The sequence below is a fragment of the Archocentrus centrarchus genome, chromosome 5 (assembly GCF_007364275.1).
Source record: "Archocentrus centrarchus isolate MPI-CPG fArcCen1 chromosome 5, fArcCen1, whole genome shotgun sequence".
Taxonomy (NCBI): Eukaryota; Metazoa; Chordata; class Actinopteri; order Cichliformes; family Cichlidae; genus Archocentrus; species Archocentrus centrarchus.
The window spans coordinates 62,790-89,403 of NC_044350.1; the positions used below are offsets into that span (position 1 = coordinate 62,790).

The following is a 26,614-nucleotide window of genomic DNA, read 5'->3' on the forward strand; positions in this document are numbered from 1 at the left end:
CGCAAGCAAAATCAATTCCAAGGCATCAGCAGGCAGCAATTATCCAGGTCTCCCAACAGTTCTGTGTGGTACACAGACTTGTGCAAGCGACACGCCACCTCCTCCAAAATCTGGAGAACTAATGGGTCAGCCTCATTATCCATGTCTGCAGCTAAATGGAGTAGCTTCTCATTCAAAATATCTACCTTATTTTCCGGATTATAAGTCGCACTTTTTTTCATAGTTTGGCCAGGGGTGCAACTTATACGCCGGAGTGAAATTATTAACACATTAACCAAAATACTCAGACACTTGACATCTCCGTGAACCGGAGCGTTAAGGCAGACTTGTGTAACGTGTGGGAGCAGTGGATGATGGATGGAGAGCACAGCTTCACGGCAACTGGAAGAATTTGCCACCCAACTTTCTTTTATCCTTTATGTGTTTGTTTTTTTCACAAGCCAGCGTCATCTATGACGCAACTGTGTATACTTCCCCTGAGACTTTTTTTTTCTTGGGGACTCTTTTGTTCCTGCGCTTGCAGCCATACCTGTTCCTTGGGTGGGGGAGGCTAAGATTCAGCTAACCCCCACACCTGTTCTTGCTCCTAGGGTGAGGCTAGCCAGGTCTCAGCCTCTGCTTGGTACCAGTGGAGTTGGCTCCAAGCCCTGCGTAGCCCCAGCTGTCAATGGAGTTGGCTGCAAGCCCAGCGCAGCCCCATCTGGGCATTTGGAACATCCTGTGCAACCACAGTCACCTGCATCCTCAACTTAGAATCCAAAGCATCCTCAGTGTCCTGAGTCTTATAAAGTTTTCTGGATATCCTGAGTTGCCATGTACAGAAGAAGCCCCAGTCACTGTAGGAGATGGCTGAGCATCCTGAATTTCTCGAGAATCCCAAGTAACCCCCACTGCAGTATAAATATCAGGGACTCGCCACCAATTGGTTTTAGAACCAAAGAAGCTTTTCGGATGAGAGTTGAAACGTCTCTGAGAAACTTAAAGAGGTCCAGTCACCTTTTTCATACTCCAGAGACTATCTGGAGTAGCCTGATAGGGCCTCAGATAAAAAACAGTTTTCTCTCAACTGTTGAGGTGATGAAAGGGATGAAAATCTCTCATTGTCACTTCAGACTGCTGAAGAAGAGTACACCTTGTGCCAACACCAATATGGACAAGCTACTCCCCTAACTGCCAGGTTATCAGTAGTAGCAGCTCTGATAATCAAAGCAGAATGGGGTAAAAAGAGAGTGTGTGACTGATTATCAAAAACATTAGGGGGGCATAGGTGTGGCTCAGTGGTTGAGTAGGGGGCCACATATGCTGCATGGTGGTGCGGACAGCACAGGTTTGTGTCCCAACCCGTCGCCATTTACCATTTATCCCCCGTCTCTTTCCTCCCACCTTCCTGTCTCCCTCCACCGTCTACCATCAAATAAAGCCATAAAAAACCCAAAATAATAATAATAAAAAAAACATTTTTGGATGGGCTGAATGCTATCAGTGGTGTTGGACAGTAACATTAAGACTAGAAGTAACAAATCTGTGTCAGAAACAATGTTCTGGACCCACAGCAGAGCCCATGCTGCACTTCCATTTGAAACTGGTTTATGATAATACCTGGCAATTTGCTATCCATTTAGGAAGCTGATGTATTTGGAGACTATTACCCCTCACAAGATTTTTCAGAAAACTTGACCTCTGATCTTGAGATCATGGTCACCAAGATTTGAACTCATCCAAGATTTTGAAGCACCTATGGTATGAATTTTGACATCCTAGGTGCCATCGTTCTCTAGTTATCATGTACACAGGACTTTCAGAAAACGTGAGTAGTGACCTTGATCTTGATTTTAACTCATCTGAGATTTTTATTAAATGCATGTATGATTTAAATTTGAACATTCTGAGTCTATGGATAGCCGTTTCATTCAAAATGAAATAAATAAATTAATTAATAAATAAATAAATAATGCTATTGATAAATTATTAATAAATATTCCATGAAATAAATAAATATCCCCATGAAATAAAACAAAATATTTTTAAAATAAATTTTCATTATATTTTTGTTATTTATTATTGTATTTTAATTTATTTCAAGATTTATTTATTTATTTTTGTTTATTTATTTATCAATTTATTTATTTATTTCATAATGGAGTTTTATTTTGTGACCTTTTTATTTTGTAAAGCTATTTTACGTATTTCACTGACTTTTATTTTTTAACCCTGTTTTTCATTTGAAGTTCTTTTTATTTCTTATATTCAAATGAGGGGGCGGAGTTTTATCTGTGGGGCAGCGCTGGTCAGACATCAGCGACCCAGAGGAGTAAAACAGGAACTAGCTTGCAAAATATCGAACAGGAGAAGAAGAAAAGAGTGGATGCCAATCATTTGGTGGCCTTTTGCAGAATGTGTCTGATCTTTCTAAATTCATTCAACTGATTTACAATCTCTGAAAACAGAAACATCTCAGACTTATTGACAGAAGCTGCTAACCATCTTGACAGAATGGTAGTGCGGCAGCACACGAAGACCGCAAAGGCTGGAGGTGAGCGGCTGTGAAACTGGATGGTCTAGCCTCCATATCAGCGTCACCTGCCCTCACCTCAGCGTAGCTCATGTCTCCTAGCAACTGCAACAGTGCGAAGTACAGCTGTGGAAAAGCAGCTGGTTAAACGGAGAACGAAATTTTGCTCCTTATTGTGGTTTAATTTTAAATCTTTAATTCAAAATAAGCTATTAAAACAAGCATAACACATTTCAGCATCAAGGAATACAGCTGAGCTAATGATTAATTTCCAACTATATTAAGTGAGACATTAATGTTGAATAAATCTATCCAGTTATGATGCTTAACTTTAATTTCAGGCAAACCGATTTGTGAGGAACAAATGAAACAATGAAATAAACCTAACATCAGCCGTTAGAGATCATCTGAGTGAGTTATATCTGTGCTTAACTTCCACTCGGCAGCGAAAGCCAGCGGAGGTTGGAAAAGGATGTGCCAGTAGTCAGACGTTCTCTCCAGCTAAAGCGAGCCTCGATAGCCCGGTCAGCAGACAGCTGGCGAGGCGAACTGCTGGTAGAGCAGCGGCAATGGACAGCTCCGAAAACAGCGGAGCACTTTTTGCAATTGAGTGATATCTTGATAAAACGAGCTGATATTTGAGGTTTACACATTTACATCCTCACCTGAAAACATCTTAAAAGTTTATTTTATGTCACAGAAACAGTCATTTTTCAAACTTTTTGGCCGCTATCCTCCGCTCTGGTCCAAGTCCGCCACTCCTGACCAGTGCCGTCCCACAGATAAAACTCCGCCCCCTCATTTGAATATAAGAACATGAAATAAAAAGAGTTTCAAATGAAAAACGGGGCTAAAAAATAAAAGTCAGTGAAATACGTAAAATAGCTTTACAGAATAAAAGTGTCACAAAATAAAATAAATAAATGAATATATATATATATATATATATATATATATATATATATATATATATATATATATATATATATATATATTAGATAGATAGATAGATAGATAGATAGATAGATAGATAGATAGATAGATAGATAGATAGATAGATAGATAGATAGATAGATAGATTAAATTAATAAATTAGACAAATTAAAATAAGATAAAAATATATTTTAAAAATATTTTATTTCATGGGGATATTTATTAATAATTTATCAATAGCAGCATTTATTTATTTCATTTTGAATAAAACAGCCGAGTCACATTGTTTTCAAGTTATCGTGTTAACAAAGCTGAAAGTTTGCTGCCTGTCCGTCCACCCGGCAGAGTGACAACAATACCTCATCAGCCTTTTTTGGCTGAGGGATAAAAGGTAGATACAGCCTCTCGCATGGTGACAGAGCCTCTACCAGGAACAGATGAGGTAATAAGCTGCAAAAAAAGTTAAAATGTTTGCTTTTGTTGAAACCAACCCCTAGCTATTATCAGGTAGCTACACAATTCTCCTTAGCCTTTATATTTTATTAGAGAGACTGGAAGAAATGTAATTGGGATTGAACCAACTACACTTGTTTGAGTCATATTTATCAGATACATTTGAATTTCTTTATGTTAACAATGAGTCCAAACTGGCATTCAACAATTATCGATGCCACTGGGGTTCTATGAAGCCTCAAAGCTTTAATAATGTTTAATACCTAGCCCCAATTTTACAAATTTTTTAAAACATTTACAATTTTTGTTTTTGTTATTTTACTGGTATTGCACATCCTTGTGCACAAATTTAGGAAAATATATTGTAAGTATGTAAGTCTGAGATTAGATGCTTAGACTGCAGAGTAAAATGTTAAAAAAAGAGTGTTCACATACTTTTCACCATGCACTGTATTAAAACATAAAAAGCAAATCATCTGCATGTGAATGTAATGTAAAGTCTCTTACACTGGTTTCGATCTCATTGAGTTTCAGTGTAGGATGCAGCTCTCTGCTGTATACATCATGGAAAGGAGGCACCTGTGAAAAATGATTGGACTGATTATTAAATGGTCAGTATCAATTTTACACAATATGCTGTTCCACTGAGAAAACAAAATTGCAGTCTATATTCTGTTCTTTATTCCAAGGAATGTCAAGTTATTATCCACAGGTTTCTCTAAGAGGGTACGTGGGCTGCTATGACAGACTGCTACTTCAGCTGTACAGTTTTATACTTCGGTTACTCAAAGTCAGAGCCAGAGTTAATGACAAAATTCGGTTACTTTGTGCTGTAACGGGCGGCTTTATTAGTTGGAACATGAACTCGGGTTCAACTTGCGCTGTTGTCGGTTGTCACTAAATCAGTTTGTACATTTTTTTCAAATTATCTTATTCTGTAAATTTGTTCTTTTCCCCCAAAATTATACTACCCAGTTGCACATCCTATTTTTCCTTATGTTTTAAGTTTCTTTAATGTACAGCCTCTTATTTTTTTATATTATTTTATTTATAGCGTGACACTACAGCATACAGCCTACACAAAGCTTTAACAATGCGTGGCTTCCACATGTAAACACGTAGCAGTTAGCAAGATGACAGCTGCGTGTCTCCTCGATCACAGCCTTCGGTCAGTCCAGTGTTTCTGTTGCAGTGACTTGAACATTCTGATATCCAGATAAGTGATATACCTTCCACAGAATAGCTGCAGCATCACTACATGATTTCCTAATCAGGCGATACAGAAACTGCCAACTGTCTCCGCCACTCCACTTTCCCTTAGCATGACCCATGCTTAGTGCTTAGCTTGGCTGATGCTCTGGCTCGGCTTTACAGCTGCTTTAAGGAAAACAGTGTTGCCTTGTTTGTTCAGCATTACTTTATTGATTTTATTGCTTTGAAGGTAATCTGGTGCTCTTATAATTACGTGATTCCTCGCCATCAACACCTTTGGAAAAAACAAGGTAATTGATAATGTTGATGTAGCTGACTTCAAGCAGAGGCGATTGCTCTAAGACTGCAAGGGAAGCTCAGCTTCCCCTAAAATGTCAAAAAATAAGTGATCAAATATATACTGTTGTGTGTACATGTCATTGACTAAATATGCGCTACAACGCGCTCAACTTTTGTTCAGAATCAGCTTCTTATCACTGGTAACGACGCGGCTTTCCTCTCACTCATTCCCGCAGCTTCACTGTGCTTTAAACAGTGTGGACGCTGAGCGTCTACAGAGTTCAATAGCAAAGCAAAGAGTGCAGCGAAACGAGACGAGTCATTGGATAAATGCTGGGCTTTGTCCCGTCCATCGGACGCTCAGCGTCTCTGGGGGTTTATGGGGCAGTGGGCTGGCCTCGGCTGGCCCGGACGCTCAGCTTCTGCATGATGATTGGATGATCTGTCTGAGGCTGAATCCCTTTTTGATTGACAGAGAAATGAGCAAATCAGCGATCTTTTGGTGTAAACATCCGTGGGAGCATTTTTAAATTTTCATTCTGTTCTGAGTTGAATCGGAGACTTTCCTAATCCTCTTAGTGGCATTTTCTTTGTTAAAAACGACTAGCAACAAATCGAGCTTCTATTTCTGGTGGGGTTTTCTTGTAGCTGCTTGTGTTTGGAGACTGACTTCTATCACTCTTTCTGACTTCTATCGCAGTTTCTGTCCAGCGGGTGCTGCTGTACAAATAAACTGACACATTTTATGATGTAGGCCGAAATTGAGCTTCCCCTCCTTGAAAGACCAGCATCCGCCACTGGTGTGTATGTGTTGTGAATTATAATGACTATAGTGCAATTAAAAAGGAGAGGCAAGTGGCCGCGCGGCTCTGCACGTAGCCTCTCCACCCTACACCCTACGTGTGTCTGTGTGTGTGTGCGTGTCTGTGTGTGTGAGCCCGGGGCAGCACCTGAGACTGGCGCCACCGCCCCCATTGCAGAGGGTAGCCCACTCACACTAGACGCCCATTCACTCAACAATAGACACAAACAAGCGACAGGACATACTACGAGTTGGAAATACGGTGCCCTGTCTCCACCAACCACCCCACCGCGCCCCCACCCCCCCACCCCCACAATGCAGGCACCCCAGGGCCCCAAAAGCGCAGACCGGACATCCCGACGCAGGTCAGGTCAACCCACCCCACCTGGTGGCGCGCCCGGGACAGCAGAGACCCTCCCCAGCGCCAGGGGGGACCCACCGGGAGCCGGCACGGCCACAGGGCCCGGGCCCCAGACCCCAGACCCCAGCCCCCGAGCCACACAGGGAAGACCAGCCAACCGACCGAGAGCCGGCACCCACCACCCCAAGCACCCCGGCCCACACCCCAGGACCGTAAGGCAGCACCATCCAAGCCCCCACCACGATCAACTAGAACAGGCACACAGACATCACCAGAAGGTCGCCCCAGGACTCCAGTCTCAGGAGGCTACCAGCTACACAGGCCCCCAGAGTCCTCACCCGACCGCCTACAAAGCACATCAGGAGCAGAACCCACAGCCAACCACCCCCACTAAGTAATGGAGCTGATCAGTGGGAACCAAAGAGAGTCAAATTCCTCCAGTTGGTCTTTAGATGAAGCAGACATTCTCTCTAAACTAACATGATCTACTAATAAATTTCTGTATTGAGTAATACATAGTTTATTTTTTTGACTTCCAATTCATGAGGATACTTTTCTTAGAATTCTGGACTTTCGATTCATGGCAGCAGCGTCCCGATGCTATGTCATCTCAAATCGGCGATGTCATTTTGGTAGCGCGTCTGTGGACTCCAGAGGGTTAAGCCAGTCTTTGAATGCCGGATCATCGTACCAAAGTTGTGAAAACTTGACAAGGCACAAAATGACTCGCTAGTCTCAACGGTGGTTGCAATACCGCACATGCGCACAGCAGATCAGACAGCAGAACCAATCGAGTCTGTCTCAGGTCCTGCTGAGTCATTATATTTTTATACAGATTTTATAGTTAAGCGAACTTAAAACAAAAAGTCTGCATCAATGGAAAAGTCAAAATATATTGAAGGGGTGATGAAAAATGTACTACCAAGTCAAATTCTGTTTGTTATCTTTTACTACCTTTTAATAGCCTTAATTTGAGCTTATTTAATTTACTACCTTTTACTACTCCTACCCTGCTATTATATCTATAATTTTATGGTTTAAAACTTACTATAAGTTAGCTATTTTTTATTTCTTGAAAATCAGTAGTAGTTGCCACATTTTGCAAATAGAACCTTATAATTCCAAACAAAAAACAAGTTTTTAGAATTATAAGGTTCTATCTGCATTTTACTTATTCAAAAAAACCATTTCCACTTTTAACAGGATTTGATATTACTGATTTAGAATACATATAGGGTGAGTTTCATAATCATGTGTGAACAAGACCATGTGTAATTTTTGCTATACAGAGTGCAAAATCTTTAAAGCTTAATATCTCAAAACTGGTCACAATGTAGATAGAACCTTATAATTCTAAGGGAACGCTATGTTGAATTAGCTTTCTAGGTCCTCTGGATATTTTTGTACATTTTAATTTTAACGGCAATTATTTATTAAACATAGATTCAAAATAGAATTCCTCATAAATGTAATGATTCAAGTAAACAAATATTAATAAGTCAATATGTAGACAAATGTAAATTTCCCTCCTACATTCTCACACATCATTTATAGGTCTCAAGACAGGACAGATTACAGATTGTGAACATTTGTGGACATGTAAGTGATACATGTGGTTGACCAACTTAAAGCATATCTTATATCGCTTATCTAATAAATGTAATGTAATCCTTAGATTAAGGAGCCATAGTTTAGATACAGGAACTATAATATCATAGTAAGAGAAAAATAATTAAGCTTTGGTGTACAGCTTTAAGGCTCCCAAAACTCCAGAGATATTTAATAAAGTTTCTTTCTACTACTGATCATTTCTGACATTTCATTACAAATTATCAGAACAAAACTATGCAACATTTGAGCAGATCATGACGTTATGAAGACGTGTTTTCATGTGTAACATTTAGCAGCTGGACAATAAAGTATCTTTTTTAGGTCCTTCTTGTCCTTTGAGTTTCCCACTGATTCTATTATTTATTCTTGAATGGTCTGGTTTTTAACAGAAACCATAACAATATTAACAGGACGTACAGTCAAGTCTATAAGTAGTCATACAATAGCACAATTTTTATAGTACCAACAATCAAGATGTGATTGAAGTGCAGACATTTAACTTTAATTTAACAGGCTTCAGGTTTGGCATAACCACTTAGGAATTACATCCTTTTAAATAAAATTCTCCCATTTTTAGTGGCTCAAAGGTGTACAATTTACTAAAAAAACATTTTATGGCCAGGTGAGGCCTGTTCCCTCATTATTTCCTGACCAATCAAACAGATAAAAGACCTGAAGTTGATCCAAGGTCTAGAACTTGAAATCTGATATCTTTTCACTGGAATGCTCAATGTCCTGTTATGACTAAAAGAGATGCCAGAAGTGAAGTAAATCATTAATAGGCTGAAAAAAATAAAATAAACCTATCAGAGAGAAATTTTTCTGGAGTGGACAAATCATCATTCTGAAACATTCTTATAAAGAAGGAATGCACTGGGACCTTGACTGAAAAAAAAAAAACAAAACCTTCATAAAATCTAGCAAAGTCAAAAACACTCTTGAAGAGGTAGGCACATCATTGTCAAAGTCTACAACCAAAAGACACCTTCATGAATAAAAATAAAAAAGGGTTTTCAACAAGGTGTAAACTACAGATAAAACCAAGAATAACTTCTACCACAATGATGGGAAGAGAAAAATATGCAGAAGAAAAGGAACAGCTCATAAAAAAAAGCATACCAGATCATCTGTCAAAAATGGCAAAGGTAATGTTATGGCATGGGCGTATATGGCTGCCAATGAAAGCAGGGTGACGATGTCACTGCTCAAAGAAGTACCAGGATGTATTCTGAATGGTAGAAGATTATGGTTTCTGCTTAAATTCAGCCAAATGCTGCAAAAAAAAACAAAAAAACATTGGAGATTCATCAATGGCCAAGTCAGTCACCTGATTTCAAGCCAGTAGAGCATGCGTTTACATTACTAAAGACAAACTGTAGGCGGAGAGAACCTCAAACAAGCAGTAAATGATAGTGGCTACAGTAAAGGCCTCTCAAAGGAGGAAATTCCATTTAGTGATGTCCATGGGTTCATGACTTCAGGCAATCATTGACTGTAACAATCCTTATACTTAAAATGATGTCTGTCTAATTGTGAGCCCCAAAATGTGGGATTATGTTAAAAAAATGGCTGTAATTTTTAAACCTGGAGGCCTTCAGTTAAGTTTTTGACGGTAACAAAGGTTACCATGGTGCTGTGCTAGTGGCTGCCTGTCATAGTAGCTCCTGCGTAGTGTGTTCGAAACTTTTTTATTGTGTGTTATAAGTTTTTTGTGTTCTTTTTTTCTGTGATAATACCTTAATACTTCTAACAATAGCACGATGGAGAAGTGTATTGGACAAACTATTCCTTTTTATTCTAGTTTGACTTTTTGTCCAACTATAAGGGATGCCTGTAACACCACTGCCGGCATTGTTTTACACACACAACCAACTGCTTGCCCTAAGGCAAACTACCATCTGAGCTGGAGAGAAGATTTTAATACTCGAGCAGGAGGAGGAAAAGATGGCAAGGCGGGTTTCAAACAAAGACTAAAAATAAGGAAGTCTAAACCCTACATCACTGCAGTGATTACTGGCAATGTTCAATGTCTTACAAACAAAATGCACAAACTAGAAACACTTTTCTAGCATGCAAAGGGAGTACAGAGAGTGCAGTATCATGTGTTCCACAGAAACATGGCTACACGAGCAGATATCGGACTAAACTGTCTCTATTCATGGATTACAAAGAAACAGCATGAGCGATAAGGAAAAATGTTGGGGAGTAGCTGTGTTTGTTAACACAAGGTGGAACAACCCAGGACATATCTCTGTTAAGGAGTGGGTCTACGGCCCTGACACTGAACCCTATCAACAAGCCCTGGGTAACTAGCAACCTGGAAGGTCTCATCAATGCTAAAAGGAGGGCCTTTGGGTCAGGGGACCAAGTGGAGCTCAAGCGAATATAATGGGGAAATAGAACAAGAGTCTGTGAGAGAATAGGGATGCATAGAGAAAGAAACTGTAACTATAGATCAATATCACTGCTTCCACAGTTTTCAAAGATTCTAGAGAAATTGTTGGGTTTCATTCCAATCACTCAACTACAACTGCAATAATTGAATTGGTAGAAGAAATTTAAACAGTAACAGATAAAAGCAATATTTACTAAGTATATTTGTAGAGCTTCAAAAAGCCTTTGATATGCATACAACATTATTGGCTAAATTGTACAAATATGGAATCAGAGGAGTAGCACATGAGTGGGTTAGAAGTTACCTGAAGTGCAGAAAACAGTTTGTATAAGTTAATAATAAGAAAAACCTGGGCAGCAGTTCGACATTTGCCGAGGCTGCACAAACAGATGGATGGGCTGTGCAGAGCCGTACAGACTCAGACTCAGACTCGAAGCCTGTTGGACCTGAGCCGCAAGCTGGATGCGTAGTCCAGTTGAGAACATGCTCGCAGGCGAAAAGTGATTAGATCTGGAGATAAAGTTCAGTTCCTGCACGGTGACGAAGGTAACTAAATTAATTTGGATTATTGGATTTTTTACTGAAAATAACAAGCTGCCCGTTCCAAAACAACATCTGCATTATCAGGAATTCAGCTCCCTAGCCGGCCTTGAGACTGGTAATCACACCTCTCTGGGACATTGTGTGATGGATACTCTTCCCCTCAGCCCTCTCTGGCTCCACAATGCCCTGACCCTCTCCGGCTGCACCCCCCCCCCCCCCCCCCCCCCCCCCCCCCTTCCCCGCTGGATTAAGGCGCCAAAAATCTCCACAAGGGCGCCACCCACCGTCAGCTTTAGGGACCATGTGCAACGGAGATGCCCACGGGCTGTTGGAGCGGCGCACAATACCAAGGCGCTCCATGTTCGTAAACTCCTCCCTGGTTATCACTAACTTAGCGGCATTGAGACGGCGTGGACGCGCAAAAACCGGTGGACCAACAGTGGTAATGTAATGCTCCACACCATGTTTGGCTACGGCTGCAGAGAAGGTGGGAACCGTGAGGGCGGGAAACTCAGCAAGCAAAAGCTGGTACTCATCACCTGTGGCAAGCATGTTAGCGAGGGGCAGAGGGCAAGGACTACCAAGTGTACAGGGGTAGGTATCAGAAGACACAGCATCTATCAAGCACCTATTAGCTACATCAACCAACAACCTGAAAGCACACAAGAAATCAGCGCCCAGTATAGGTACTGACACAGACGCTATCACAAAGTCCCAGTCAAACTGACGTCCCTTGAAACACACAGTCACCAACCTCGTTCCATATGTGCGAATGGGGGTACCGTTCACCCCGTCCATCAGGGGTCCGTGACATTGTTCCAAGGCGTCCGCAGCTGAAGCCGGCATGATGCTACGCTGAGCACCCGAATCCACAAGCAGAAGGCGTCCTGAAGCAGTGTCCTCGATGAAGAGCAGCTTGTCCGAGCTGCCAGCGCACACAGCTGCTAGTGAGCGCTGGCCCTCTCGTTTCCCTGGTGCTGGAAGGTACACGGCGGGATGCAGCGCTTCGCCTTCACTCCAAACCGGCGATGATAGAAGCAGAGCACGCTCTCCTTCCTCCGACGCTCCGCGACGGTGGCCACAGCACCAGCTTCTCCAGTCTCCGGTCCTTGTAGAGGACCGGAGACTGTCCTCTACAGTAAAAATGCATGCACTCTGGAATGCCTGGATGCCAGCAAAATCTTGTCTGCCTCTTCGGCCAGCCCGCAGTAATCCTTGGCCCGTACCAGAGCAGAGCTGGCCAGCGCGGTGTGTACAGGAGGAGGGAGCTGGCTCAGGAACAGATGTGTAAAGAGAAACGAAGCGTCACCCGGGCATGTTCTCCATCAGTTCAGAGGGTTTACCATCTCCCAAGCCATTCAGGGACAACAGGCGATCAGCCCGCTCTTCGTCTGAAAGCTGATAAATTTGAAGCAAGTTCTCCTTCAGCGCTCCATACTTTTAGCAGGCGGCGGGTTCCAGAGCAGTCCCATCAGCCGGCGGGTAGAAGCAGACTCCAGCGCCGCGACGACATGGAAATACTTGGTGTCGTCTGAGGTGATCCCGCGGAGATGAAACTGGGCCTCCACATGCTGGAACCAAGGCTCTGGATTGTGCTGCCAGAACTCCGGGAGCTTGACCGTGGCCGCAAAAATAGCGGGAGAAATGGCGGCAGCCGGTGAGGAAACAGCGGCCGCGGCCGTTGAGCTGTCATCAGAAGAGATGTTCTTTCGTCGGGGTCACCAATGTAGGAGCCAGTAAAAGAAGACACGAACAGGTATGTAGAGTCTCAGCTTTATTGGTGGTAAACTTCACAACAATAAAAGGACTCATAAGATGACTGACTGAATAATGGAAGTGTAAAGCCTTTTTGGCTCAGGCCGCCTACATCCGCCCAACTCCTGACACTTTCCGGTCTTCTCCTTCACAATAAGAGCTCAGGGCATTCTGGTGTGAAATGTGCGTATATGTGTCCACCACAGACTGACAATAACAAGCTTATGTTTTTGTCAAGCCTAGCCGGTGGCATTGTAATCGGCAAAAGACTTAAATAATACTATTTGGTCGCACCTGGGGTAGTGGCGTATTTGTAACTACTGACTGACAGTACCTCAAGCTTAGATTACAAACCAGACAAGAAGCTTGTGTGACAGGATGATTGGAATACTTTAACCTTTAGAAGAGAAAGTTAACTGACAGGCAAACATACCTACAAAAAGAAGCAAAGAAAAACCATAGAAAAGGAGACTTTAAAGGCATTAAATTAGGTAAGCACAGTAAAGGATTTGAAGAAATTATATATCACAGTATGTATTGGCAAACACTGCCCTATGTGTCCTCCTACCTGTTGATCTAGGTAATCCAGGTTGCACTGGAGCTGAAAATCTAATATATCCTCCTGAAGCAAGGAGCAGCATTGGTGGCAAGCATGGAAATGAAAAAGACAAATATTGTACAGACAGGAGCTCAGGTAAGATAGCAGTGAAAGAGAACATGACCTCTGTCCTCTAATCAAACTTTTGGCCATGTTCAGCCTACAAATGTGTATGTTCCCATCCAACTTGACTGCATTCTCAGGAGCATCTTAAGGTAAATCCATTTTCACTCAGATTACATTTATGTGAAAGGTATCACAAATATATGAAGATACTGTCACTTTTTTATAGTATACATTATATCTCTTTAGAGAAATCCTTGTATGTTAATCTGTTGTGTATTTTAATCTAAACATGATCTTTTCCTAAAGCTTACTGAAAACACAACAGAAAGTTTGTTGTATGGGGCATAGGTGGCATATCATTTCACGTCAGATCTGATGATCTTGACAGCAGTTTACCTGTCAACTGTCGGGTGTGTCCCTTAAATAGTATTATAAGAGAACACCTTGTATAGCTGCTCCACTAGTGCAGATGGATATAAATTTTTTTGAAGAGCCATACAGGTTCTGAATAAATAATATGAATGAATAGTATTTACTTCATTAATGAATCACCTTCTACAAACATTAATATGAACAACTTCCTGTAAACACACACTTATGGGATGCTGGTGGAACTTCTGTTGCTTTAGTTATTAGTGCAGTGCTGTAAAGCATTCACAGTATTGTTATTCTCTTCTTTATTTATTTTTATGAATATATTTATTTTGAAGCTTTTATTATTTCATTGTATTATATTCATTGCTCCTAAAATGTTCTGCAGTGTCATTCTCCTTCGTTTTAGGAAAATCATTCAGTGAATTTTGGCAGTTTCAGCAGGTTTCCAAAATATTTCAGCAATTACATCAATTCACCTCAAACTATTCAGCTGACAGCATTCACGCTGCATTTTCATCAAGAAATGCATTTTCTAGCTAGTGTGAATAAAAAATACACCCTGTTGTTTAGAGCAGGTCCTTGTGACGCTCACAGTTCAAAAGTATTTTGATAGGAGCTATGGTCTTTGATTTAGAAGCAGTTGTTTGATAGGTGCACTGAGGCAAATTTAACAAGGATTTGCCAGTGACTGTGTTTCAGCAGTTATGCAGTGTACATGACAGCTTTGGACAGTTGTTTTCAGCTGGTGGATTTAAATAGATAGGAGCATTCTGGTTGACAGATTACACTTTAATCTGATTGGTGGCACACACACACACACACACACACACACACACACACACACACACACACACACACACACACACACACACACACACAGATGAAGTCATGCAACTCACAGGGACACACAGAAACACACAGAGACACACAGATACAGTCACACAGACAAATACACAGGCACACAGACAAAGAGACACACAGACATAAAAAGAGGCACACACAAAGTGATACATGCACACACATACACAGACACACGTGCACAAAAAGAGACAAGCGTGCACAAAAAGAGACACACAAGGACACAAAACAGACTAGGGCTATAATATTTTTAGCTTTATTTTGTTTTAACTTTTTTTTGTAATTCAGTTAGTTCTAATTAGTTTTTAGAGTGGTTTTGCCCATTTTTATCATTTTTATTTTTTTGTTTAATGCTTAGTTTTCATTTAGTTTCATTAGTTTTAGTATTAGTTTTTTAATACTTTATTTGTCAGGTGCAGGATTTAAAGGTGCAAGAGTAACTATTGTGTAATAAGAACTCGACAAAAGTTACCATTTTAAATATTTGTATTTAACAACCAATCGAGCATGTGGTGTATAACATCAGAACGCAATGAATGTTTGACAAAAAAAAAAAACTGATCTCTGATCTCTTTGAAGGAATCAAAGCTCAAATACAGCTGCATTCTGATGTTATAATCACATGATGTTGGTTCTACGTTGGTGCTGAGCAGCGAGCTAGCAATTACACCAGTTAAAATAATCACATGATGTTGGTTCTATGTTGGTGCTGAGCAGAGAGCTAGCAATTACAACAATTCAGTTGAATCCATTCAACTGACAGCATTCACACTGCATTTTCTTCAGGAATTACTGTTCTAAAAATTAGCAAAACCCTGATCCACTCCTGACCCTGACCCACTTTTTATTATTAATATTTTTTCACACAACTGTGTATGTAATTACATGTAAATACTTAATATTTCTCAGGGTAAATTACCCTATACATGCACATTTCCATGCACTTGTGGTCTGTGTGATTTGTTGGTGGAAAAGGGAAGTATCTGAAAGACAAATTAGTAAAAAAAGTTCTTCATAGACTGAGATTGATTTGGGTCAGAAATAGAAATGTGTCATGGTCCTGGGCCGTCTGCCCAGCGTTTTGTGTTTAATTTTATTTTCCCTGTGTTTTCCCAGTTTGTTTTGGTTTTCATCGTTCTAAGTGCTGGCTTTATCATTTGTGGTTTTCTTGTTCCTTCATCCCTGTCTCCCCGGCATCTGTGTTCTGGTGTCTGTTTGTCCTTTTGTCTTACCCCTGACCTTCTTTGTTTCCGTATTGAGTTTTATTCCCAGTGTTGTGACTAGTCTGCGTTTCTGTCCCATGTCTGTGTCTCTGTTTCCCTGTGCCATGTTCCTTCCTTAGTCACTTCCTGTTTTATTTTGACAAGTCTTGTGTTCCCCGTGCTTTGAGTTTAGTTTGCTTCCCCTGTTATTAGTTTCACTTGCTTCACCTGTTGTGCCCTGCTGTTTCCTCTTGCCCTGATTACCTGATGTGTATTCAAGCCCTCAGTTTTCTTCTGTTCTTTGTCATGTTGTCATCTATGTTCAGGTGTGTGTGTCTCTGTTCCTTGTTCCCCCCTAGTTTTAGTTCTGGCCACAGACCAGCCCAGTTTATTTGTTTATACTGCCCTCATTTTCAATAAAGTCCTTTAAACTCTTAACTGGCAGCAAAAAAATCACCTGAAAAAACTATATAACGCCTTCTGGTTATTACTGGCTCTGAAAAACCCATTTCATAGCCTATTAACTGGCCACGTCTGGTCCGCAGAGAATGAAGTGCATTTTATATGGCAGGCTAGACACTCCCATTTTTATTGACACTTCATTCGGCCAATCATGTTAAGAAATGGGTTTGCTAGAGCCAGTGATAATCAGAGTGCGTCACGTAGCTTTATCAGGTGATTTGGTGCAGCCAGTTACATGATTGGCCGAATGAGGTGTCAATAAAAATGGGAGGGTCTAGCCTGCCATATAAAAGGGACTACAAACGGCCTGTCCCCGGGCCCTGGCCAGTTAAGGGGCTATGTTCATTTTCGCACCTTTTTTGAGTCCTGATTTTGGGGTTTGCCTTTCCGGCCTGCCACAGCAACCATGACAGAAATGCAACAGTGTTGTCAACTTTGCAAATTTCTCGCTAGATGTAGCAACTTTTCAGAACCCCCTAGTGACTTTTTGTTTCCAAAAAACAACTAGCGACAAATTTAGCAACTTTTTCCAGTGACATTCAGAGAGTTTGGGAGAAAGGCTGGAAACCTGAAATCCTCGAACCTCGCTTTGACATCAAGCCCACCACTCCAGAGCTTGCCTTTTGAGACAGCAAGTTTTCTTACAGAAAGGCTGGCAACAATGGCCCAGAATAAAGGAGGATGGTTGAATGTAGAGCTAGCAATAGCATCCCTCGTAACAGTATTTTCATTAAATTTGATATTCTAACAGTAGCCCCTTAACTGGCAAGGGCCCGGTGACGGGCCGTTTGTAGTCCCTTTATATGGCAGGCTAGACCCTCCCATTTTTATTGACACGTCATTCGGCCAATCATGTAACTGGCTGCACCAAATCACCTGACAAAGCTACGTGACGCCCTCTGAGTATTATTGGCTCTGGGAAACCCATTTCTTAACATGATTGGCCGAATGAGGTGTCAGTCAAATTGGGCGGGTCTAGCCTGCCATATAAATGCACTTCATTCGGCCCGCGGACCAGACGCAGCCGATTAATAGGCTATGAAATGGGTTGTTCAGAGCCAATAGTGACCAGAAGGCGTTATGTAGTTTTTGTCAGGTGATTTTTTTTGCTGCCAGTTAAGGGGTTAAACAACATGGGACAAAATTGATTTGTGTTATGTGAGTCTAGGCAACGCATTAAAGTCATGAAGTTATTTCATAAAGTTCACATATTTAGTTGGTTTTTTTTGTCTTCACTTTTTGTCTCTCCAAAGATGTTATTCCTCTTTCCTACAGCATCGATTACAACTACATGCAAATGAGCAATTATGCAAATTAGGTGATGATGTCATATAGTGCATTCTAGCAACTTTTAGGACAGCCAATAGCTACTTTCCTTACTGAGGAGTTGGCAACAGTGGCATCAAATTAACATTTGTATAGTACAATCTGATATAAGACCAAATAGCTGGCTATATCAATTAAATTTCTTGTGATATTCTTCACAGTGCACCATTTTCTAAAGTTTGTGACTTTACTGCAATCACTGATGACAGCTGAAAACAATGGAAGAACATTGCTTTTTTTGCTGGTTTCACACTTTTTGTTTCTTTTATTATGTTATCTTTGTTTTAAGACTTTTGGAAAGCTATCACAGTAATGAATAAGAGCACCACCTAGAAGGGCAAAATATATCTATTACATTACCCAGTTACCTTGATCTTGACACTTGAGTGACACCCCTACCCACCCTGACCCGTGGCCCTTTGCTACATGTCTTCCCCTTGTTCTTTCCCCCTACTTGCCTGTCTAGTCTTCACTGTTGTACTATCCAACAAAGCCAAAAAAATGCTATTGTCACTTCTCTTGCCAGATGTGCTATGTATGTGAGAATGTGTATTAAGTACTGTTGACACACTTTCACAGCACATACCATCTTACTGTAGACAGAAGGGGATTCAGGGTAGCTGTTGTAGTATAATCCTTGGCTTAATGACTTCCTATCACCAGGGGTAGTGGTACTGAAGGTAGAAGGGAAGATAACACAGAAAGAAGAAATGACAAATTGGAAGCAAGATGAATGAAAGTGTCAGAGTGGAGTAAGATAAGTATGGTTTCAGCATATCAAAATAGACTATTCTTCTTGCTTTTATCCCTGTTGACATTTTGTTCCACTAAAGCTTTTTCAATGACTAATCAAATCTTAATATTTTGAATGAAAATTTAAAAAAAAAGAAGCCACATTTGATACAATTACTGCTCCAAGAAACTAGGGTATCTAAGTAGCTGTTCTATTAGGACAGTTATCCAAGTTGTTATTTTTTTTTTTTTTTAAACTGCCATGTTGGAGTAGTTACCTTTTATAGACACAAACATACACACTCATTGTTTCACCTTTGGGGAGCTAAAAGATCTTCTTAGGCTGTAAACTGGTGGATAGATTGCATCTTCCCTCAGCTTCCCAGAAAACTGGTCAAAGCAACTGGATGGTGATCGACCAGGTGAGGCATAGTTGCATGGTGCTGGTGAGTAGGGCCGCCCTGATGACAAGGACGGTGATCTGGGCACAGACCTGGAACGTGGTTGAATGGAGAGGCGTCTCATTGATGTTTCCATTCCACCATAGTACGGTGAGCCTCGTTGGTCTTGGGGCATCTGTTGTCCATACAGCTGATGGGGTCCATCCCTTAGAGAATGTCGCTTTTGCTCAATAGTCCAGTGTCTGTCATGTGCACCCACAGCAGACATAGAGCAGATGCTGTCTGGTCGGATCCCTGGTAGGTACAGAGGGTATTCGTTCACAAAGTGGTGGCCACCAGAATAGCTATTGTAGTCAGCTGAGACCTCTTGGTTCACTGGATAATAAGAGGATGGTCTGGGAAGACAGGAAAAGACAGAGAATATTTCAGCCATGAAAATATATTTGAATGTTTGAAACCTGTTTTTTTTGTTTTTTAATTTTCCCTTTTGAAAATTTACATTATTTCCATAGAATGAATAAAATGATGAAAGAAAGTACAGGAAAGAAATTTAATCATGAAATACCATTTAAAGCCCTGTCGCACAGATGCAAAATCGTCTGTGGAGGGCTGCGGAAGACTGTCCAGGACCATACTTAGAGAGAATGCAGAAATTGCCCACAGTGCTCTGTAGACATCTGTTAAGTGTCTGTAGAATGAGTATTCAAAAATTAGGTGTTGCCTTATTTTTGGCTGCAGACACGGGAGAGAGTTGATGAGTATGCCATTGCACGTGATGGCTCCGCAATGCATATGTGAGTACACTAACAAGTCCCTATCAGTCCTCAGTCAGACTGACGGTGGTGAATAAGGCTTCAGGAAAATTATGAAAATACCTGGGGTGTGGCCCCTAATATAGCACCTTCCACGAACATTCTTGATGACTTTTGGTGCGGACAACCAGAGGATGCTGTGATCACTCCGCCACATCCACCATCAGTACATCCTACCAATACAGTGACTGGCCGGATCCGCAATGCATATGTTAAGCACATCAACAATGTCTGCAATGTATGCTTGTTGCGCCACCTGTATGCAGAATGTTTCATGATCTGCATATGGTCCATGTTGCGCAGTACATGCAGTGCATGTGCAGTGCACGCAAGAGCATGCTACTAATTGTTTAAATTTCCCATTCACCATAACTTTCCATGGATTGCTTGCAGTCACTCATCCACAGTCCTCCGCAGGCCTCCACAGCCTCTGCAGGATTCTTTGTGTAAGTGTGATCGGAATCTTAGTGATCAGAATCCTTATTTTATAAGATTTAAGTCCAATACTCTGACAATACCCCTGATAATTTTCAGGATTTTCCTTTATAAATTATTGGTTGTTCGGATCAGCAATTTCAGTTAAATATATCATAGAGCAGACAAACACAGTGATATTTGAGAAGTGAAATTTATAGGATTTACAGAAAGTGTGCAATAATTATTTAAAACAAAATTAGGCAGGTGCACAAGTTTGGGCACCCTTGTTGTTTTATTGATTTGAATACCTTTAGCAGTAAATTTGTTTTGCAAGCTCATTGACCCTTGACCTACATACACAGGTGAATCCAATTGAGAGAAAGGGTTGAGGTGTTGAAAGTGTTTCTCTTCTTGCATCTTCTCTGAAGAATGGCAGCATGGGAGCCTCAAAATAACTCTCAAATGACCTGAAAACAAAGATTGGTCAACATCATCTTTTAGGGGAAGGATACAAAAAGCTCTCTCAGAGATTTCAGCTGTCAGTTTCCACTGTGAGGAACATAGTGAAAAAATGGAAGACCACAGGCACAGTTCTAGTTAAGGCCCAAAGTGGCAGGCAAAGAAAAAATCTACAATCGACCTGCAACTTCATCTTGCTGCAGATGGTGTCACTGTGCATCATTCAACTATTCAGCGCACTTTGCACCATCAGAGGCTGTATGAGAGAGTAATGCAGAAGTCTTTTCTATGCACACGCCACAAACAGAGTCGCTTGAGGTAAGCTAAAGCACATTTGGACAAGCCAGCTTCATTTTGGAATAAGATGCTGTGTGGACTGATGAAACTAAAATTGAGTTATTTGGACTTTTGTTAAAAGTTATACAATATTAATATTAACATTAGCGTTTCAACCAGCTTTCCACGCACTTGATCATTAACACGACCTTACTGAGATAATACGAGCGTTTTACAGCAGGACACGCTCTGAAAGGTACAAGGCTAATCCACCGCGGTGTGGAGATTTTCTCTAAACACAAACGCTAAACTGGGAAAAACACTTTACCCTGCATGACATTAAAATGCTCACCTTTGCATGGAGATCTGGGTGACTGGTTTGCAGATGTTAAGATTTGTCGTGGTTTTACCCGAGATAGTCAATAGTCGTCGACAAAAACTATGACGAAATATTTCATCAACAAAATTAACACTGCTGTGTGGCCAGTGCAGGTACTGGGAATCTTGTTAAAGTTGAGGGTCTCATGGATTCCAGTCAATATCAGCAGATTTTTGAGAACAATATTCAAGAATCAGTGACAAAGTTGAAGTTGCACCGGGGCTGGATACTTCAACAAGACAAAGACCCTAAACACTGCTCAAAATCTACTGAGGCATTCATGCAGAGGAACAAGTACAATGTTCTGGAATGGCCATCTCAGTCCCCAGACCTGAATATTATTGAAAATCTGTGGTGTGATTTAAAGCAGGCTGTCCAAGCTCGGAAACCATCAAACCTGATTGAACTGGAGATGTTTTGTAAAGAAGAATGGTCCAAAATACCTTCAACCATAATCCAGATTCTCATTGGAAGCTATAGGAAGCATTAGAGGCTGTTATTTCTGCAAAAGGAGGATCTACTATATATCAATGTGATTTTTCTGTTGGGGTGCCCAAACTTAAGCACCTGGCCAATTTTGTTTAAATAATTATGCATACTTTCTGTAAATTGTATAACTTCATTTCAATTCCCAAATATCACTGTGTTCATCTGCTATATGATATATTAAACTGAAAATGCTGATCCAAACAACTAATTATTTATAAGGAAAATCATGAAAATTATCAGAGGTGTCCAAACTTTTTCATACTACTGTAACCATGTGCAATTAATTTGTCCACAAAGCTGTAAAACCAATATATTTTGAAGATGAAAATCAAAAAAGTTTAAAGAATTTACTTTTAAATTATGGCATCTTTGAAATTAGCCAGATAACACTTTTTTATTTGATAATAAATGTGACCAACACTGCTTTAAAGCTTTTAAAGCTCACAATAGTGTGTGACTGTGAGGGTGGTGTACTGCTTCATTATTTGTTTTAAGATGTTTTTGATACTCCATGCCATGAACCTAATATATATATATATATATATATATATATATAAGTATATATCAATATACATTAATGTTATGCATGTACTGAACCTATTATCGTCCCAGTTGTAAAGTCATTGTGAATAACTTGAAGACCTGAACACAGGAAAAGCAGAGCAGTTGAGCTCCTCTCCAGTGAACTACCTGTTGATGTCCTCTTGCGAGGCCATGCCCCGCCGCTGGTTGACCCACTGTTGCAACTGAGCCATGGAGCTCTTTCTTTGGGCCACCCTCTCTGGAGCTGTCCTTGGCACAAAACCCCTCCTCAGCACCACATTCTCCTGCTGTTTCTTAGGGTCATATGAGATGCCAACACCTGACTCTTGGTTTCCTTTCAGTGTGGTGATATCCACTGTGATTCCTGGATAGAGGAAGTTTGCTACTGCTGTTGAGGGGTATGGTACTGAGAGGGCTTGTTCTACCACCTTCATCTTCTGAAACTTTTTCTTTGCATTCCAATCTTCATTTTTTCTTCCTGATCAGAGCAAGGGTTTGAGGATGGATGGTATTCCAAGGTTGTCAGTCCCATTGATATTGATATATGAGTTGAGGGGCAGGTTAGCATCAGTTTCATTCTGTGTTTGTTGTTCTTTTGTTTGTTGTCTGTTGTGTTTGTGAATAAGATGTCTTCGTCACCATGGTGTTGTTGAGAACAGCTGTGTTGTCCGCATTTGCTCTGGGTATTTGGAAAAAAATATAATGAATGAGAATAAACAGATACTGTTAATGAAAGTACATTTCTAAATTTTCATTTTACTAAATCTGTCTGAAGACAATATCTGTCTAGTAACACAAGAATCACTGAGCTAAATGGGCCCAGTGATTAATGTTTTAAAGTATATTTGCAATAATATGAACGGGGCATCAATCTCGATGTTCCTGGAAAAATAATAAACAGTAATTAAAGTATCACTAATATAAACTAAACATGAAAGTTTCATAGTGAAATAATTTATCTGGTGATAAGTTCACTTTTTAGTGAAATAGTCTAAAACCTATTCATCAAAATGTATGAACAAAAATAAGTAATGTTTAAGCATTTTTTAGGCATTCAGTAACAAATATTACAGGCAAGTGTTTAGGCAATACTGGACTTTGGCACCCAAAGTGACAAGGGCCATTATTACCCTAATTCTTGATAATAATTGGGTGAATTGCATTAATTTGTTTGTGACCACAAATAACAAGTTTCACCACCTCAAGCTGGACTTAATGCTTTGATATTAAACTTTACAAAAACACAAAAGGGTAAAATGTATGGTTGTGTAACATACACGTTATGTGTAATAAAATCCCTGAAAGATAAATTTCTAAAGTCATAATGCCTTATGACTGTATTGATCTGCTAAAGATGAGTTATTTCAGCCAGTTATTACTTACTTATTACTTAATTATTTCTCAGTGATAAAATCTCAAATGCCGCTGAATGGAAGGATAATGACAACAAGAACCTACCAGCAGAAAGTACGTGTCTATTAAGAAAGCAAAATCTTATTTAGATTACACATTTTATCCCAGTTGGAAGTACAATATTGCTATACGTCTGTGTAGATTCTCAGTCATCCAGGTCATAGTAGTCTCTGGAGCTTGAAAAAGGCGACTGGACTTCTTTTTGTTCCTTGAAGACGTTTCACCTCTCATCCGAAAGGCTTCTTCAGTTCTCAACCAAAAGGTGAAGAGACCCAGGTATTTAAACCCTGGGTCTCTCAACCAAAAGGTGGAGAGACCCAGGTATTTAAACCCTGGGTCTCTCAACCAAAAGGTGAAGAGACCCAGGTATTTAAACCCTGGGTCTCTCAACCAAAAGGTGGAGAGACCCAGGTATTTAAACCCCTGTGGGCGTAGTCCCCTGGTCATAACCACCTCCAGGGGACTACGCCCACAGGGGTTTAAATACCTGGGTCTCTCCACCTTTTGGTTGAGAACTGAAGAAGCCTTTCGGATGAGAGGTGAAACGTCTTCAAGAAACAAAAAGAAGTCCAGTCGCCTTTTTCAAGCTCCAGAGAATATTGCTATACAAAGTGTGAGCTAATATGCATGCTGCTGCCACATAGGACTATACAGACAATATAGAGAAAATGCAAAACTAACTCAAGAGTGAGATATAAGCAAGTGAATGAATAAAATAATTAAGGACAGGAATCACAAATAAAAAAAGACAAGATCAGACAAAATCTTGAGCTTTTTAGTAGATCAGTGGTATATATTTAAACATCCTAGGTAACATCGTTCTCGAGCTCTGGTGTTCACAAAGTTGAAACTTGGCCGCACAAGCAAAAGACAGTACACATGAGAAGACCCATGAAGTAAATAAAAGAAGTAGCAATAAAGATGAATAATAATTAAGATTATTATTAAGATTATTAAGATCAGTAAAATTAAATAAATAAGAATGGTAAAATTAATAAAAAAATTAATAAAACTAAAACTAATAATAACTAATTATAAAAATGAGTTTGGCAAAGAAACACAAACCTCAGCCATGGCAGTCCACTCTCTGGACAGTATTTACTATTAAGGAAATAGCATTATGTTCAGTATAATAATTTTGTTGTTTTGTCTTTTTTTAATGTACTTTAAGAAGTTAATGGTGCAGTAAAAACAAGTGCAAAGGCTTTTGTTTTTTGTCTGGTTGAAACCCATTTTAATAATTATCCATATACACATCTTCTTCCACTTATCTAATTCAAGGTTGGAACCCAGACCCTTCTTACTGCTGCCTCCAGACCCTTGAGCCATCAGTGTTAATCACAATTTTAACCATTTTAATATCCATCCATCCATCCATCCATCCATCCATCCATCCATCCATCCATCCATCCATCCATCCATCCATCCATATTTCAGGTGGGAACTGTAAATATGAAATACCATGTTTTATACTTTGTACATTTTTGGCACACACCTCTGTTATGATATAAGCTTTCAGGTTGCATTGCTCTAATTACTGAATATGCCATCTAGAAAAAAAAAAAATCAGCACCAGAGCTATGTTTTATCTGTGTATTTGAAATTTTGCAGGCTCATGTAACAGCTGGAGATGTGCAAAAAAGACTCTTGGAGCCATACCTAAAAGCCATGAGGAAGTCAGCCATTTTGAAAGAAAGCGGGACTTTTGCAGCATTTTTCTACATTTTCAGGCCTTGTATTTGAACAAATTTGTCCTAGGGCAGGGTGTCCAAACTTTTTCAAGGCAGACCAGATTTGACATTGTGAAATTGCCCAAGTGCCAACAGTTCCTGATGGCATTATATTAAAGAATAAAAGAGGCATATAGATATTGTTATTGAATCCTTTCATTTCAATGCAGCAAACCAACATTAAGTAACCAAATGTAGAGCATAAAAGCTCTCTGAAAATCAAGCTGAAATTTATACCATACAGAAATTGTTAAATACTGCTGATAACAGGGTAACAGGTAAACTACTGCACTAATGTGAAGGGCACACAGATACACAGGGCAGGTCTGGCTCCAGAGCGGTGGTACACACGTGTAAATATAAAATCTGGACCAAACTTCTCCAGTACGACAAGGGTCTGACCCTGAATGTAATAGTATGGCTTAGTTAATTTGAGTTGCAGGTCCCTCTAATGGGCGACAAGAAATGTCATGTTTTACACTTTGGGGTAGAGCTTCAAGGTGGTTGAGCAGAACCATTATCTTGAGAATTGTTTAATGGCATGGTGAATTTTATGCATGGTGGTTTATCCCATCCACCTAAAAAGTGGTCTGCATAAACATCAGACCTTGATGATGATTCAGTGGGAGGTTTTGTTTAACCTTAAATTAAACATAAATTTAGACATGTGAGACATTAAAAGTTGTTGAAGGTTTTATAGGATATTGAATGGTGTTGCCGTAGCAATGTGTCATATTTGGCCTTCATTTTTGTGGCTCCCCGCAAAACAATACGTGTAATCATTTGAGCATACTTTGTCCAGTTGGCCTCAAATTTTAATTGATCGGACTTCTGGTGTCATAGCAACCAGTATATTGGCATAGAAACGTGATTCTGCATCGATAGATATAAAAGCCTCTAATCCAAGTTGCTAACATGCTAAAAGTTACTTTAGAATGAGTGGGGATAAAAACAAGAAGGGGTGAGTCCCATCTCAGAGCTCAGAAATCCGACATGAAAGCAAAGCTTGTGGAACGCACTTGCACTGAGCGAGCTTACAAATGAAATAAATCAACAGGTTAGCGCCGCCACCAACAAGATTGAGGAGGTGGCAAAGTGCCTCGGAGACATGGAGAAGAACATGGCGGAGAAAGAGAAATGGGACATTGGAGTGCAGGATGCCATTGTTCAGCTGCTAAATAACCAGAAGTTGCTTCAGGAGAAGATTACAGATTTGGAGG

At 40.3% G+C, this 26,614-nt stretch overlaps 1 protein-coding gene across 1 annotated transcript in view; it reads right to left on the reverse strand.

The window, feature by feature from the left end:
* LOC115779873 (pleckstrin homology domain-containing family A member 6-like) overlaps positions 1-25,349 on the reverse strand; it is an 81,686-nt gene extending 56,337 nt beyond the window's left edge. Inside the window, 10 exon segments of the mRNA XM_030728756.1 lie at positions 4,406-4,477; positions 13,425-13,478; positions 18,330-18,408; positions 18,783-19,271; positions 22,399-22,595; positions 22,597-22,704; positions 22,706-22,753; positions 22,755-22,841; positions 22,843-22,930; positions 25,324-25,349. Of these exon segments, the coding sequence (XP_030584616.1) occupies positions 4,406-4,477; positions 13,425-13,478; positions 18,330-18,408; positions 18,783-19,271; positions 22,399-22,595; positions 22,597-22,704; positions 22,706-22,753; positions 22,755-22,841; positions 22,843-22,930; positions 25,324-25,349 (1,248 nt within the window).
* Positions 25,350-26,614: the final 1,265 nt, after the last annotated feature.